This window comes from Phaethon aethereus (assembly GCF_964289735.1).
Source record: "Phaethon aethereus genome assembly, chromosome: 2".
Classification (NCBI taxonomy): domain Eukaryota; kingdom Metazoa; phylum Chordata; class Aves; order Phaethontiformes; family Phaethontidae; genus Phaethon; species Phaethon aethereus.
The window spans coordinates 145,423,050-145,438,425 of NC_138582.1; the positions used below are offsets into that span (position 1 = coordinate 145,423,050).

The 15,376-nt window shown below is 38.3% G+C and overlaps 1 protein-coding gene across 2 annotated transcripts in view; it reads left to right on the forward strand.

The window, feature by feature from the left end:
- The window catches only part of CDK6 (cyclin dependent kinase 6), a gene marked incomplete at both ends in the record, with an annotated part of 128,315 nt that extends 115,097 nt beyond the window's left edge, over nt 1-13,218 (forward strand). Inside the window, 3 exons of one of the 2 annotated variants that reach the window (XM_081996989.1) lie at nt 7,094-7,144; nt 11,076-11,211; nt 13,072-13,218. In XM_081996989.1, the coding sequence (XP_081853115.1) occupies nt 7,094-7,144; nt 11,076-11,211; nt 13,072-13,218 (334 nt within the window). The remainder of the gene's footprint in view (nt 1-7,093; nt 7,145-11,075; nt 11,212-13,071) is intronic. The other variant, XM_081996990.1, reaches the window with a different exon arrangement.
- Between the last annotated feature and the right edge of the window lie 2,158 nt (nt 13,219-15,376).

Genomic DNA, 15,376 nt, shown 5'->3' on the forward strand with positions numbered 1-15,376 from the left:
CTACAGACAGCTCAGAAAGCACCTTGCTTTCTCCATTCAGGCAGAAGTCCCATATGTTTCTTAGGAAATAGACTGTATGTGCCTGTAAGGGTCAGAATATTATCTTTAGTTTTAGAATTCATTTACTTCATTTTAAATAGGAATGGTGAGCAAATTCAACAACCTACAGCACTGGAAGTTTGCAGTAGTTTTTCAGAAACTACCGGTTTTCCTTTATCTGCTTCCATCTACCAGGTGACATGAGAAACTCCAGAGAAAATGATAATTATTGCAATTATTTTGATGCATTTGATCTAATAATAGTTTAATACTGACATAGCTCCAATGAACTTAGAGATGTTATTCACGATTGTGGTACTCTCCTACTTCAAGAATGATAGATTTAGAGTAAAAAAATTTGGCTGTTAAAGACTAAAATTAAAAAAAGATGACTGATCTGTTTTTTGTCAGATTTTAGCTGAAGAGTATTTCCTCAGTCGTAATGTTTATCTATGTCATCTTTCTTCTTATATGTAGGAGAAGAGAAGTTTCTTGAAAGTTTTGAACCATTTGTAATCAAATATAATAGCTCTACATGAAGTAACTTCTTCCTATGCTGTGTCTGGCACCCACCCACACAAATATATTATTAAAGGGAAAGGAGCAGAAGAAGTACAAAAAATGTTACATTTAAAATGATAACTCTGAATTGCACAACAGCTGAGGCAAGTCACTTGTGACTGGAAGTGGGTAACTGTCCAGAGCATGCAATGTTGTCAGCTGTGGCCTGTTTTCAGAGTAAAGTTTTACAGTGTACCATATTCATTTTACCTATCAGAAGGGCCAAAGATCTTCATCTTTAAACAGTGATACATATATTGTCCTTTCATCTTACCTTAGTTTCTCTTTTCATACCTGTCCAGTACAGAGTTGTCCAGGGGATCTGTCAAAGAGAAACAGTGGTGGGAACAAGAGTGAGGAATCAGCTCAGAAATAATCCCTCTGAATAAAGGTTTCCAGAGCACAGTCCAGATGATGTTATTTCTAGTCATCTCATAATTCTAGTTTTAGGTCTTATTTGTTTTTAATTCTAAAAATGAAAATATTTTCTTCATAACAAATAACTAAGAATCTGACAAAATTATTTGCCAGCTATTCACATTTTGTAATATGAAAAGAAAAAAAACACATCATTTAAATATATCTCTGAGTCACAGACTATGTAGTTTGGCAGGTTTCCCGTGGCACGATGCAGGATTCCTTGGCAAATATTTCTTGGCTTCAGCTATTTTACTTTCTTCACCATCACCTTGTTGCTCTTACACACACAGACATACAAACTGCTAGACTTAACTTCTACAACCTTACCAACTTCTAAAATTCCTTTTACCACTTCCATGAACTGCTGCTATATTCTTTCCCTTTACATTTTTCTTTCCACTATGTCAAATTATCATTGACATTTCAACACCTCCTCCATCTTGTCTAATGCCTTCAAAGCAGCAGCTACCTGCTCTGAAATCGCTGCTTTTCTTCCCAACACTGCTCCTTGCCATCTCTTCAACCAGACTGTCTAAGCCCTACTTGACCAAAAAGCAAGTTGTACCTTTCCCACCCATGATGCTCTTTTCATTTTAGGGAGTTCTTGTGTGACTTCACTGAGTACATGTTGTTTGCCAATATACAGACTTTTCACTGAGAATATTGTATATATTCAAGTCAGTGATCAAGAGATTATTCTTACTGTTTTTCTGTGGTAACAAGGAAGGGGATATGATTCCCAACTCCTGTTGTCACCACACTAAGCAAATGGACTAGCAGAAAGAATCCAGATAGTCATTTTGGAAGTTATTTCTTACATCACTGGAAAGATACAAGGCTTATCAAGCCTTGGAAGCAATTGTATTGGCAACTCTAGAATTGTCATGACAGCTCTGTAATATGTTTTGGTTAGAAATAGCATTTCTTGACTTTTTTTCCCTCTTCAATACTGTTTTTCTTCATATGACCTTTTTTCCACGTATTTTAACTGTAGTTTAGTAACTCAATGTCAGAAACTGAAAAATAGTTTCCAATCAGAGTGTCACTAACTGGTTCAAAATGTCAACCACTATCAAGAAACCTGCAGAAATCTTCTCCTGTGCCTCAGTGCATGTGGTTTTATTAGACTATTTTTTCCTTGTGTTTGCACTGCAATATAGGCTAGAGCAGTGCTTATCAATATCTTTAATTCCAAGCTTTATGAAAATTCTAATTTTTCATATGAAAAATTACAAACCTTCTTTGCTTTGTAGACCAAAGTTTGAAGGTAAAGTCTAGAAGTAATGTGGCCAGTGTACAGTCAAAACTCATTTATCTCTTGGATGTCATTGCATTGTCACTGTATACAATACTTCTAGAATTGCTTTGGCATGTCCGTGGAGTTGCATCAGGAAAAATTTGTTTATGGAGACTTGCTTAGGAAATGTTTATATCTCAGTTTTTACTAAGTAGCACACACATGAAACACAGTGTCTATAAAATAAAGTGCTCAACCTTCAGACTTCAGATCCACTTCAGATAGATAGAATATTTGGTGAAGGTTAAACTCAGCATGAAACAATAACATTAGGTGAGTATATTCTTTTGGACAAGAGAAGAGAGCCAAATTAGGCGAAATCTAATTTGTTCAGATACATTTAAGCATGAGGGCCTTTCGGCCAGAAGATTAGTGCTGCAAGCCCTTCTAAACTATAAGCTGGTAACGTTTTCAGGATTTGTGAGGTTTTACATTGCAACCATATGTTGTGACCTGTATTATCACAGAATCAAAGAATGGATGGGGTTGGAAGGGATCTTTGGAGATCACCTGGTCCAACCCCCCTGCTCAAGCAGGGCCACCTAGAACCAGCTGCCCAGGACCATGTCTAGATGGATTTTGAGTATCTCCAACCTCTTTGGGCAAACTATGCCAGTGCTCAGTCATCCTCACAGTAAAAACGGCTTTCCAGGGAACCTCCTGTGCTTCTGTTTGTGCTCATTGCCTTTTGTCCTGTCACTCGGCACCACTGAAAAAAGCCTGTCTCTGTCTTCTTTGCACCCTCCCTTCCAGTATTTATATATATTAAGAACATCACCCCTGAGCCTTCTCTTTTCTAGGCTAAACAGTCACAGCTGCCTCAGACTTTCCTCATGTCAGATGCTCCAGTCTCTTAGTCACTGTCATGGCCCTTTGCTGGTCTCTCTCCAGTATGCCCATATCTCTCTTGTATTGGGGGACCCAGAACTGGACCCAGCGCTCTGGGTGTGGCCTCACCACTTCTGAGCAGAGGGGAAGGATCACCTCCCTGCTGGCAACACTGTTCCTCATGCAGCCCAGGAGTTATATGCATCTTTGTGTTGGACTGCCATATAAAAAGGTAGATAGATTTGTCCTGTGAAAATAGTCACAATGCAGACTCATAGCTAATACCCATTTAATTGTGCAGCTGCACATTTTGTACCTCAGGAACTAAGGTACATGCTTATTGACTCACTAGGAATTTATTTTAGCAGGACAAGGTAGTAATATAGAGCTTCCAACTCATCTACACACCTGTAGGCTAAGGGCATTCTGGTCTGCATACTAGATATGAAAGGGGTTTTCCTCCATTCAGTGGACACCACTCCAGAGGCAGTAGATAACAGTCTAGCTCCAAGGCCTAGAGAAGGAGTGGTCAAACAAGATGGACAGCTGCAGATTCCATGTAGCATTTCCCTCCTTCCATCTATCCAAAAAAATCAAAGAAGCAACAACCAACAAAAATAGGAAATTATGGGGACACAACAACATCTGAGACTTCTTGAGCAAATAGGGAAATTAACTGTCTGATGTGCAATATAAGTCTTCTTCCCTACTCAAGTGTGTGTTTTGTAACAGCAATGATGTTGGAGCCCTCAGAGCATGGATTTTGTAGCAAGCAAAGTCAGGGAAGTTTGAGAGGATCAAGAAACCACACAAAAGGCAAGTGTATCCCCATGGATAGCTCTTTCCTCCATTGGAATATCCCTCTTTCATGAGACACATACACACAGATTTTAGGAGTTCTTCGAAGTCAGAGGACAGACTCACGTCTTCTGCCACAGGAGATAAATCCAGCTCCATGCCTTTCCCAACGAAAAAATAAGGAATTCTACAAAATGAGACTCAGAGTTTAACCAGTCTTACACAGATTATCATCACAGAGAGAACATATCCCCAAGTAAGGACTTCTGGATTCAACTTGCATAAATAAACCTCAGGGAGTGAGTGGGTGAGTGAGTCAAGTGAAAGATACCAAGAACAAAGGTGAATTTTTACATTTCTGTGCCTGCTGAGCGTGCTCCCAGTTCAGTGCTACTGGGAGAGCTGATGTCCACCTTTAAGAATAGAAAGTTTAGTGGAAGGTGAAAGTATTCTGCCTGTATACTGGACTGGCAGTGCTGGCAAGTAATTTCTAAAGAGTAACTAGTGCCAAAATGTGAGACAAGATCTTCATACAGCTGCTGATTAAGTGGATCTACTTCCCCAATCATCCGTCCAATATTCCAATTGAACCTCCAGCCAAAATTCATGAGGCAAAATTCATTACATTAGTGGTGCCTAGCCTGGAGTTGGCATTCTGTTGTAGTCATGATGGTGGGATGGATAGGAGGCTGAAAGATGAATTAATAACACTCCATTATGATGAAATATCAAAGTATGTTGGAAGGTCACCTTGTGTTGTATAATTATATATTCAAAAGAATTTAAATTCTTGCTTCAGCCCTTAGTGAATCTGAGACAGCAGCAGCGATGGGAAAAACCTCCCTTAAAAATCCCAGGAATCATACTTGTTTTGGCATGACACTGCCTAAGGTGATTTGCAAACAAGGCTAACTTTGCCAAGCTTTCACATTAACGCAAGGTTCAGCATACATTTTAAAACATGCTTTCCATTTGCATGGATAGGATTATTTGATTGTGTAGATTTGATTAGTTTAAAGGGCACCAGTATTCTAATGCTGGAGCCAAAATTAGATACACAAAGTAACTGTATGTTAATGATTTCAAGCAGTCATTCAAAAAAATATCTAAGGTTGTCATATTGTCTGACTTTGGAAGAGATGGAGTGGTGGAAGAGTGGAGAGCTGCCACAAACAATACTAGGATGGTAGCTACTGACCACTTTGAAACACTTACAGCAGAACTAGATGCTCCTGTCTGAGTGAAGTTAAGCTTTGCATTTTTGTAGGAGCCAGTAGTGCTGGATACCTTAAAGCTTAAAAAAAATACAGAAACCTCTGTGAGTTGAAATGGTCTTGTTAAAGAGGCTGCAGTTAGTAAATATCATGTATATCTGGGAAGCAGCACATACCATTATTTATTAGTTATTCAGAGTCAAAATAAATAAAGCTCTTTATAGACAGGTAACAGCCTACCACATTTTACCCCATCAGTTTCAATCTGATGTCATATTGTTTCAAATCAGACTTGATGAAATTGTTCTCTCAACATCCCTGCACAAAGCAGTTTTGCAGTTTAAATTGATATGAGGTGACCTGAATGGCAGCAAACATAAAGGAGACAAAATGCTCATTTAGTTCATCAAAGATGGTCAATATTTCTTGCAGTTATTGCTCTGCTCTTTGTCTTGGTGGCAGAGGTTTCTGCAGACATTATTATGTCTAACTGAGAAATGTCACAGTGCTCTGGGTCTACTTACTGTATTTGGTGTGGACGCGCAAAATAAGCAGTTACATGGAGCTCTATTGTCTATGTGAATGTCAAGATGTAAAGAATGACCTCATGGTTAGCAAAAGGAGATCCAGATCCTCCAGGTGGGAGTGGAATGACTATAGCTGAGTACTCTTTGTTCTCCCACTGTAGATGGGAGTGAAACAATGGAATGATGTCTTTGGCTATCACTGCTGTTAAGGACATTTATCAGATGGAAGAAAAGGAGTATGCAGAGAGAGGCAGGAGAACTGGCATTTCTCCATAACCAAAAGCTTCAGTGAAAACATGGAAATATGCAGTGTTTGTCAAGTCACCAGGTCTCAGCTGAACAATTTTGGAAACTCTAACCATAAGTTTACAGCATGTACTGTACTCCGAGAGCTGTGCTGCAGAGGAGAGGGGCAGCCTGGCTACCAGCTGACCCAAGTTCGTATCTCAGTTTACAGTGTGTCTGAACTGCATTTCCTGCAGTAATCTATCATTTGTTGAACCAAAACGGTATACGACGTCTGGGGCCTGATCTTCACAGATGCTCTCATTCTTTGCTGGATCCTTAATCATCCGTCGGTGACCTGTTGGAATGTCTTGGAAGTTTAAACATAAGATTCCGCTGTTGATCACCTTACTGAATTCAACACAAAGATGTCAATACAGCCGTACAGCCATACAAATCTGAATTTCATATTTTACTTAGGCACTGTGGGGTGATAGTATTTTATAAATGATGAGTGAAAATATTTTAAATTGCACTTTGAAAAGAAAAAGTGTGTACCACTTTCTGAAAGTATTTTTAGTTGCTGTTTTTTCTGAAAACCTTTGGACATTCAGCCTATTAATTTGTTTCTTTCCTGAACATATCTTTATTTATGCAGCAGAAGTATTCCTCTCCTTCAAGGTAAATTCTGTACCGTTTCACACCCCATTCCTTACAGACCTTCATAAATCCATTATCATTTATTTGGCCCCTTAAGCTTAGGAGCACATTTCCAATATACAATATACAAGAAATTTAATTTTTAATGAATTGCATGACATTCACTCTTTTTTTGTATCTCTAAACAGCTATTTAAGTATGATCTTTACAGTGAAAACTATTTTGTTAATGATACAATTTATAGGATAGTATTAGTTGGGAGAGAGAAAGTTATTAATGTTAAAGGATGCAATTAAATTTTCAAAAGTAGCATATTCAAAATGTCTCATCTGTCCCCTTTTTAATCATTTTTAGTAGAAACTGGAAAGGTACACTTACAGACTGGATAAACATAAAGGCAGAAGAAGTGAGGCCTCAAAAAAAATAACACATTTTCACCCTACATTGGCAGCTGTCAATGACAAATATGAATTCACATTAATTAAAGCAACTCACATCTTCAAAATATTTCTTTATTCTTTCAGACCACTCTTCCGTGGAAACTCCGATGTTGATCAGCTTGGAAAAATCTTTGAGTAAGTAATAACTAGTTGCATTATGTCAATATCTGTTTAACATTGAAACACTGAGGTTTCTTTGCCATGTTTTTATGCAATAATGTGACTAGAACAAAGTATTCCTAGAACATATTTCCTATTGCTACCACCGTATGCAACATGATATTTCCGTGTATTCTGTGTCAGAGTGGGAGGAGGAAGCAACATGGAATATAGTTCTGCAGAACTAACAGCCATCATCAGGAAGTTATGAGAGATTTCTGTTCTGGGCTTTTTAAATCTCTTAAACATATTGTGCATATACCATTCATGCATATTCCTAAACAGTTAGATCCAAGAGGTTCTGTTTTCATAAACAAATGCAGAAGTTTTATTTTCTAGTAATTTCTGTGTGTATTTCAGAAACGAACATTTGAATACTTTAAAATTCTTATTAAACTGAAATTTCTAAGATTATTACCAACAGCTTCTTTGCAGAAAAGACTTCTGTACATAAGAAAATATTTTAGCTTTTAAAATATACTGCGTAGCCTGTTAAAATTATTAACAGTCCATATTTTGGTTGAGAGTGTAACTGTGAGAACAGAAGGAATATCAGCATTTTAACATGTGCTGTGTTGGAGATGAACTAATTGGCTTTATTTCAGAACCATTTTACAGTTTTAGGAATTTGTGTTTTTCTTCAAATACATCAAATACATTGAGGAGGTGGGGAGGCTCCAAACTGACTGAGGTAGAATAATTCTCTCCTAGCATATGTTCTTACTTAAAAAAACCAAAAAATTAAGTTACAGATATTATCAATATGATAATTAAGTAGGATCATATCACTTTTTCTTTTAAAAGCTCTCCAGAGCAAGGAATGTTTCTGAATTTATAAGAACTGTGTAAATTTAAGACCTGATGTACATATCATGTAGTTAGGAAATCAAAGCCACACAGGGCTGGTCCCACTCCAGAGAATGAATGCCCATTTGCCTCTGTACCTCTGTCTTCCCTTTTCATATGGAGGGGCTGCAGGGATCTAGGGATTTGGATGAAATAAGAAATACATAAGCAAAGAGAGAGTGAGAAGGCTGAAATATTATTCTCTTGGAGATATTCCAAAGAGAAGATAGTAAAATTTCTAGGGACAAAAGCTTAAACAGAACAAATAATTAATTTCTCTGTTTAACCATTTTTCTAGTTCTCAAATCATAACAGATCTGTTTCTAAGCATTTTCATCATTTAATACGAGGTTCCTAAATTGCAGGTCTTGATTTCACACAGTTGACTTCCCTTTCCTGCATACCATACCAGTGTATGTGACTCACTTGCGTGGTTAATTTGTCATGCGCTGAACAGCTCTTCCTGCCCAATCCAGAAAAATCAGTCCTTAAAGTTTACTTTTTCTTTTTCTGCCAAAGCTACTCTGTTAGTGCTACAACATTCTCCTTTATTAAATGAAGACAGTTTTGATACATACAACATTTCATAGTTAAAAAAGACATAGCTGTGATTTTTTTAAGGATCTTGATTCATTTATGACATTTAAGGGGAAAAATCAAAATTAACTTGGCTAGGATTAAATGCATAGCTGCTAGTGGCAGCCTCCGACGGGGATCTTTCCATCCTTAGGGGCTGAGATTACCTGTGCAGAAAAAAATTCATCAAAAAGAGAAAATGCCATGCTAATTTTTTACACATCTACTTTAAGAGAAAGTTTGGTTTTGCTTTATTTGTGCAGTTCTCCTTAAATAGTTCAAAAGTTTCTTTCTTGGGTTCTGGGGGGGTTATGCTAAATAGTGTTTATTTTGTGTTTCCACAGCTGGAGACCCCCCTACAGTTAGGCATAGCTCTTCTTGTAGGAGGATTGTTTCTTTCTACAGTAATGACTCATCCTCCAGACTAATTTGGACAGAAAGTAGTTTTGGGATTTTCATGCAATCTGGACCAATGCATTCTTTCAGATAATGGGGCTGTGGTCTACCTTTGCTTTACGTGTGCATTCTGATTTGCATCAGGTAAAATTCCACCACATTTGAGGGTAAATCCCTCAGAGGTGGCCCAAAACAATTTCCCACTTTTCCAGGACACCATCAGCGTGTGGGATATCCTCAACATATTTCAGGCTAAACGCTGCAATGGTTTGAGCAGACTTGTCTCCCATTGTGATCAATGGGAGTGGAAGGTACTCAGCGTTTCTCAAGACCAGGCCTGAACCTTTGGCAGGAGGTGAAACTCATCTAAGATACTCTCCAACTTAGTCACTGAAAAGGTAGTGCTACCAGACCAGAGTGAGGGCATCTACTCAGACATTCATTATTAAGAGTTTTGAGTACTACATGAGCGTGTAACTAAAAATATCTCTCCTTTCCACTCTTGGTCTTGTCCACCCTACCTGTCTGACAGGCTGCCTTTTTTTTTGTTTTGTTAGCTTTGCCTGTGCCTGTGCTTATTCTGCCCTGTTCATGCTCTCTCATGCAAACAGTAAAAAACCTGGGACTAACCAAACACATTTGAATGGGAGGTTAAACTTCACTGTTATTTAAAATACTTCATTCCCCCATGTTCATACGGTGCTATTTGTATTCTATTTAATAGGGATCCAGATCCTCAAGCAGCTAATGACATGGCTTTAACCACCATGGCCAAGGGAGTTGCCCCATACCCCCACCGTACCTGTGGTGATAACAAATTCTGTTTTTCTCACAGATTTAACTTACCACTTCCCAAGAGCTGTGATATCTTCAGATGTAGTAAAACTAAATTGTCCTGAGATTTTAATTGCTTTGCCCTTCTAGCCATGCTGTTGCTTTGAGGACAGACTAATTTTCTAAGATATTTTAGGTAAGCGAAATTACAATCTAAATTCCGTGTAGGTAGGTGTGGAGTAATTCCACTAAGTTCACTGAGGTAACCTATGATTTACATCAAAGTGGCCCATGGCCTCACCCAGTCTTACTACCAGTCTCATTAAGAAGAAAGGTCAATACTGCTCCCTAGTGGCTTTGGGCTTAGTGCAGACCCAAATATTCAGTGACCTTTTTTCATGTTCTTTCTTGATTTACCCTGCCAGTGTTTCCATTAAAAATCTTGATTTTACAGGCTGTAAAAATTTATTTTCCCCGAAACCTGACAAGTAATGTATGGTCTTTTCCAGAATTTCCATCAGAAACTGGCGTTTCAACACTACAAATATTAGCATCAGAATAAAACACAAAATGTATGAGACATGATCCATCATTAGAGGTTTACCTACTATTATTTCATTTATTTGGGTTTTAAAACTTAGCATAATTATTTAATAAGTATAAACATCTTCTAGATTTTAAAGAATAAATAAATAAATTATGAAAAGAAATTAAAATATTCTGTTAAAGGGTAAAGAAAAACTAAAATACAATTGAAAGTAAAAACACAAAGACACTCAAGTTCTATGCCATTTCTGAATCGAGACTTTAAAACACATATTGTGAAGCAAATAAATTGTTTAAATTTGGGCAACAATTACTGCACATAGCTTTGAAGCATTATGAAACATCCCTTTTATTGCCTTACCCTCATCTTGACCCACACTCTTCTCTCAGTCCCTATTCTTGTGAATAAAGATCCTTGCATGCAATTCCCCTTTGAAACTTACTGCTTTTAATCATCCTGGGGCGACATATGTTGCACTATCCAGTCAAGAGCTGAGCAACTTTCTTCCAAAGCACTCAGCCCTTTTTCAACATAAAGGCTCAGAAAATTGAGATCTAGGACAGAAAATAGTGCTGGCCACAAAATTATTTCCACCAAGCACACTGAGGACCTACAGTCATCCGCCTCTATTCATAGAGATCATTGTACTACAGTACAATTAATCTCATTTAAACAAAAACACTTAAGTAAACTGCCACTCAGTGTAATCAATATAAAGGGGAGACTGCATAAATGTTCAGACCTAACATTATGTTTTTCCTTTCCCAGTGTAATTGGACTTCCTGAAGAAGAGGACTGGCCTAATGATGTTGCCCTTCCAAGAAATGCTTTCACTTCCAGACCAGCACAACCTATTGAAAAATTTGTACCAGATATTGATGAGCTGGGCAAAGACTTGCTTCTTGTGAGTTTCTATTTGTTGTTCTTCAAGCCGCATGATTCATAGTTCCCACTGTGCATGCAGAATGCCAAGAAACATTTATGTTTCCATTTAATGGAGATATTAAAAAAAAAGCTCAAAAGTAGGTAGACAAAATGCATGTAAATCTGTGAAATTTAGGTTTAAATTTCAATGGCACAAAGACACCACCTTGGCTCAAGAGGTGTCAGAGCTGAGACTAGTTGGAGACTAGGAAACCGTCATGGAAGTACCTGTTTGACCTGTCTTTAGACCTTATGCTTAGATCCTCATTACTGACCACTGTTGTGCCATTGATTCAGCCATTCTTACAATGTAAGCCTGACATGAGTACAAAAACTGATCTACCATTTTTCATGGTATAGTGGACCCAGTATAAAGCAGAAAATAGGCTGTAGAGACAGATTAGATCTGCATGCCTTCTACTGAATGCTGAAAACTTGACATTTGGAGTTCACCAATTATTGCCTCTTACAAATAGCAGGATTGAACAGAAGCAAACAAATTGTGCTGGTACAGCTGGTAACGCTGAATTCAATTAAATTATCTCCATCATTTTTATAGGTATGTTATAAACCCCAGCCCTGAAGTTCAGTCCTGGAATGGAATATAGGGAATGGCTTTGCCTCAGTTTGCCTTTTGACGTGCTTGTTGAAATCTAACTAAATTTGTGCTCTGAAAGCCTTTAAAAGTTCTTGGCTCACATGGGCTTGGTAGAGTGGGCTCTGTGCAACTCTTGAAAGACTTGGTGCATCCCTTCAGGAACTGCTATCTCCAGCCAATGTTATCTCTACAGAACAGCAGATCGTCCTCCATTGTCCTTATGACTGCACCTCTGAGCTGCAGTAAGCTGGACTACATCTGGACACTTGAAATGACAGGGGAGAAACACATCTGTTGTTCTTGCAGGCAGCCTGGAAATGGACGCTAGATGTGGGACAAGAATTAGATTCTGGGAACAACAAGGAATAAAATATGGCAGAGAGCTCAGTGAGTGTGAGGCATGATAGGAAGGAGGAGGAAGTCAAATGTGTATGCCAGAAGGTGATGTGGGAAGGGAAGCTGTTCCTGGTAGGCAAAGAGATGAGAACTAGGAGCCACAGATGAAAGGGGATAGTAGGACTGGAAGTTGCTGAATTAAATTTCAGAAGTTAAATGATACAAATTCTGATATAAGAAAAGAAAGTAGGAGTAGGAAGTGGTTAGACAAGGGTAGTAGGAAGAATACTACTGGAGGTGAATAAAGGAAAAGAGAACAAGGTTTAAAACGCAAGGCTATGGGAGACATTTCAAGTGCTGGCTGGACAAAGGTTGGGGTAAGGCTCTGGAAAGAAGGCAAGCAAAGCACAACAAGGAAGAAGAGAGAGAAACTGAACACAAAACATTAGCATACAAAGGCTATAAAGTCAAAGACCCAACACCTATAGAAACGCTGAGCCTAGGAATGAACTTACACCTTATGATGCCGTCCATGTCTGTATAACCACCAAAGAACAGTGCATTGAGCACTGAGGGGATTCAAAAGTTGTTCATGAATAGTTGCTCCCTGCAGTCTGTAAGACAGAAATTCAAGAAAATCCCAGTTCTGGGATTTCCTAAACTGTGAATACTTGAATCTTCTAACTTGTTATTTTCTATTAGCTTTGGGGGTACCATATTCATATACTATGACCCCACTCCTTGTTTTAATATGGATGGTCAACTTATCATGCAGCACCTACTGAGACCCTGTTGCATCTCATACTGGTCATAAATTGAAGATGGCATGCATTAATGTATATATGCAAGTGTTAGCACCGTTAACTGTACATTTCAGTTAAAACCAACTTCTTTTCATACTTACAGAAATGCTTAGCGTTCAATCCAGCCAAGAGAATATCTGCCTATGTTGCTCTCTCTCACCCATATTTTCATGATCTGGAGAAATGCAAGGAGAACCTGGACTCTCACATGTCATCCAGCCAAAACTCCAGTGAGGTGAATGCATCATAATGCTGACTGAAGATGAACCATAAATGAACAAGATGTGTAGCTGACAAGGCCGCTGTCCCATACAAACCACATAGCTGTTCTTGCAAAGATCATTATTTGGAGGTTTTATGCACTTATCTTTTATTTTGTGATTGTGATGTGCTTATCCAATGAAATCAATCTAGTTTAGTTTAATCAGAGCAACACAAGGGCCAGGGCTTTGTCCTGCTCCCATTGCAGCTTTATGTTTGTTTTGTTTTTGTTTTGTTTATCTACCTGGGAAAACTCCAGACCAAGAGAAGCTGCTGACTGGGTTTGCTGCCATTTTATACTTTTAATATTGAATGCTGCCAGTGTGGAGTTGGATGATCGAGTCAGTGCCAAAACATGATGCAATCTCTCTCTCTCTAGCTGCTGAAGCATGATTTGGTACTTTTTAAATTATTATTATTATTATGTGATCTCTTACAGTGATATTTAAAGAATGGCATTGAAGTGTGAGATCTCTGCAACCTGCAGTTAACTGATACATGCATTAATAGATCCAGCTACTGTTCATTCATAGCATATATGCAGGTGCTTCCCCACTTGAAAACTTGGACAGGTTATTTTATCATTTCATTGCTCTATAAAAATAACAGTGATGATGGTGATCATAATAAATGTCTCAGCTTTTAGGTTTTTTCATACACAAATGAGTTATTATCTAGCTACATTTGTGTGCATGTTGCAAAAAAACCCAAGTGTTTTAAAAAACTTCTAGAGTCCTGTTCTTAAAGACTCTTTTGGTTTCCAAATGGAAATGGTTTGTGTTGAAATCCAGGCATGTTCTAGCCCATCATCTAACCCATCATTCCCCCCTGGAAACAGCTGCAAGCACATTTTCTTTATCTCATTCCAAATTTTCTGATATGCAGCTCAAAGACGTGAGCAGAGCCACTGAAAATTAATAAAAATTTTTGCCTTCAACCTGTTCTGATTATCAGCCAAAAAGGAAAATAGAAAAAATATCTCCAGTTCAGAAGCAGAGGATCCTATACCTGTAATAAGCACAGATATGTATTTGTGCTGAATTGATGCTGTATACTGTGCTGCCTTACTTGCAACACCCCCTCATGCATCACAAGTGCATGAACATTACTGTCTCAAAATCCCTAAGATATCATTTATTAAGCAAACTTGTTTTCTGTGCAGGAATGCATGAGATGATTCTCTCCTAAACCACCATGTGGGTATACTGGCACATGCTTCTCCACTAGGGTTAATGTGCCATTATTGAATGTCAAAATAACTAAGCAATTCACATGCCTTTATAGCACAGTTACTTCAAATATTACATTAAATCTTTATATTTAGTACTTTTACCTTAATTAAAATATATTTTCAGTATTTTTAAAAGAAGCTTTTATTTTTTTAATACTGTACTGGGAAAAAAGAAATCTCTTAAATCCATAAAAGCTATTCCCTAGCATGACTTCAGTGCATTTACCTGGATATGACTTGGGGGGGGAAATATTGGTGCAACGAGTTAGCTCTTACCATAAAACCATAAATACACACTATTGCAGTATAACTGATGGTAAGTGAGGCAGCTAGCTTTGCTTACTCCTGTGATAGTCCCTTTGGCTTCTTTCTTCCTCATCTCTATTTCATCTTGTCTAGCTAGTGAGCCAGCAGCATATCCTCATTAACAGCATGCTTGGCAGAAGCAGGTCCTTAGCAGTGAGTTGAGCAATATAATTTTTCCAGCTGTGGCACAGGAACTTGTAGCCGTCTCCCTGGCAAGTTTCTCAGTCCTGTGATAGACTGGCTGTTGTGGCGAACTTCACTGATAACGCTGTTCCAGGTATCTCCACTGTCTGGGCCATGGTCCACGGCTAGGATACTGAGTGGATCTTATCTGTCTCTTGGATAAAGCTTTTTGTTGCTGTTAGACACATAAGTATGCGACGTGTAGTTAAATTAGGTCTGTTTTAAATAAGCCAGATTTTACAAGGACCACTTGTATGCATGCATGCAGTGGCCTGTGCTTTTCTTCATGCCCAGAATGGTGCCTATGCAAAACCTAACAGCATGAACAGGCAAGCTGCAAATTAGGCCTGGCAAGAGCATAGACGAGGCATCTGCACACAGAGATACTACAAATGCATAACACAAGCATTTTGGAAGCTCTATGAGC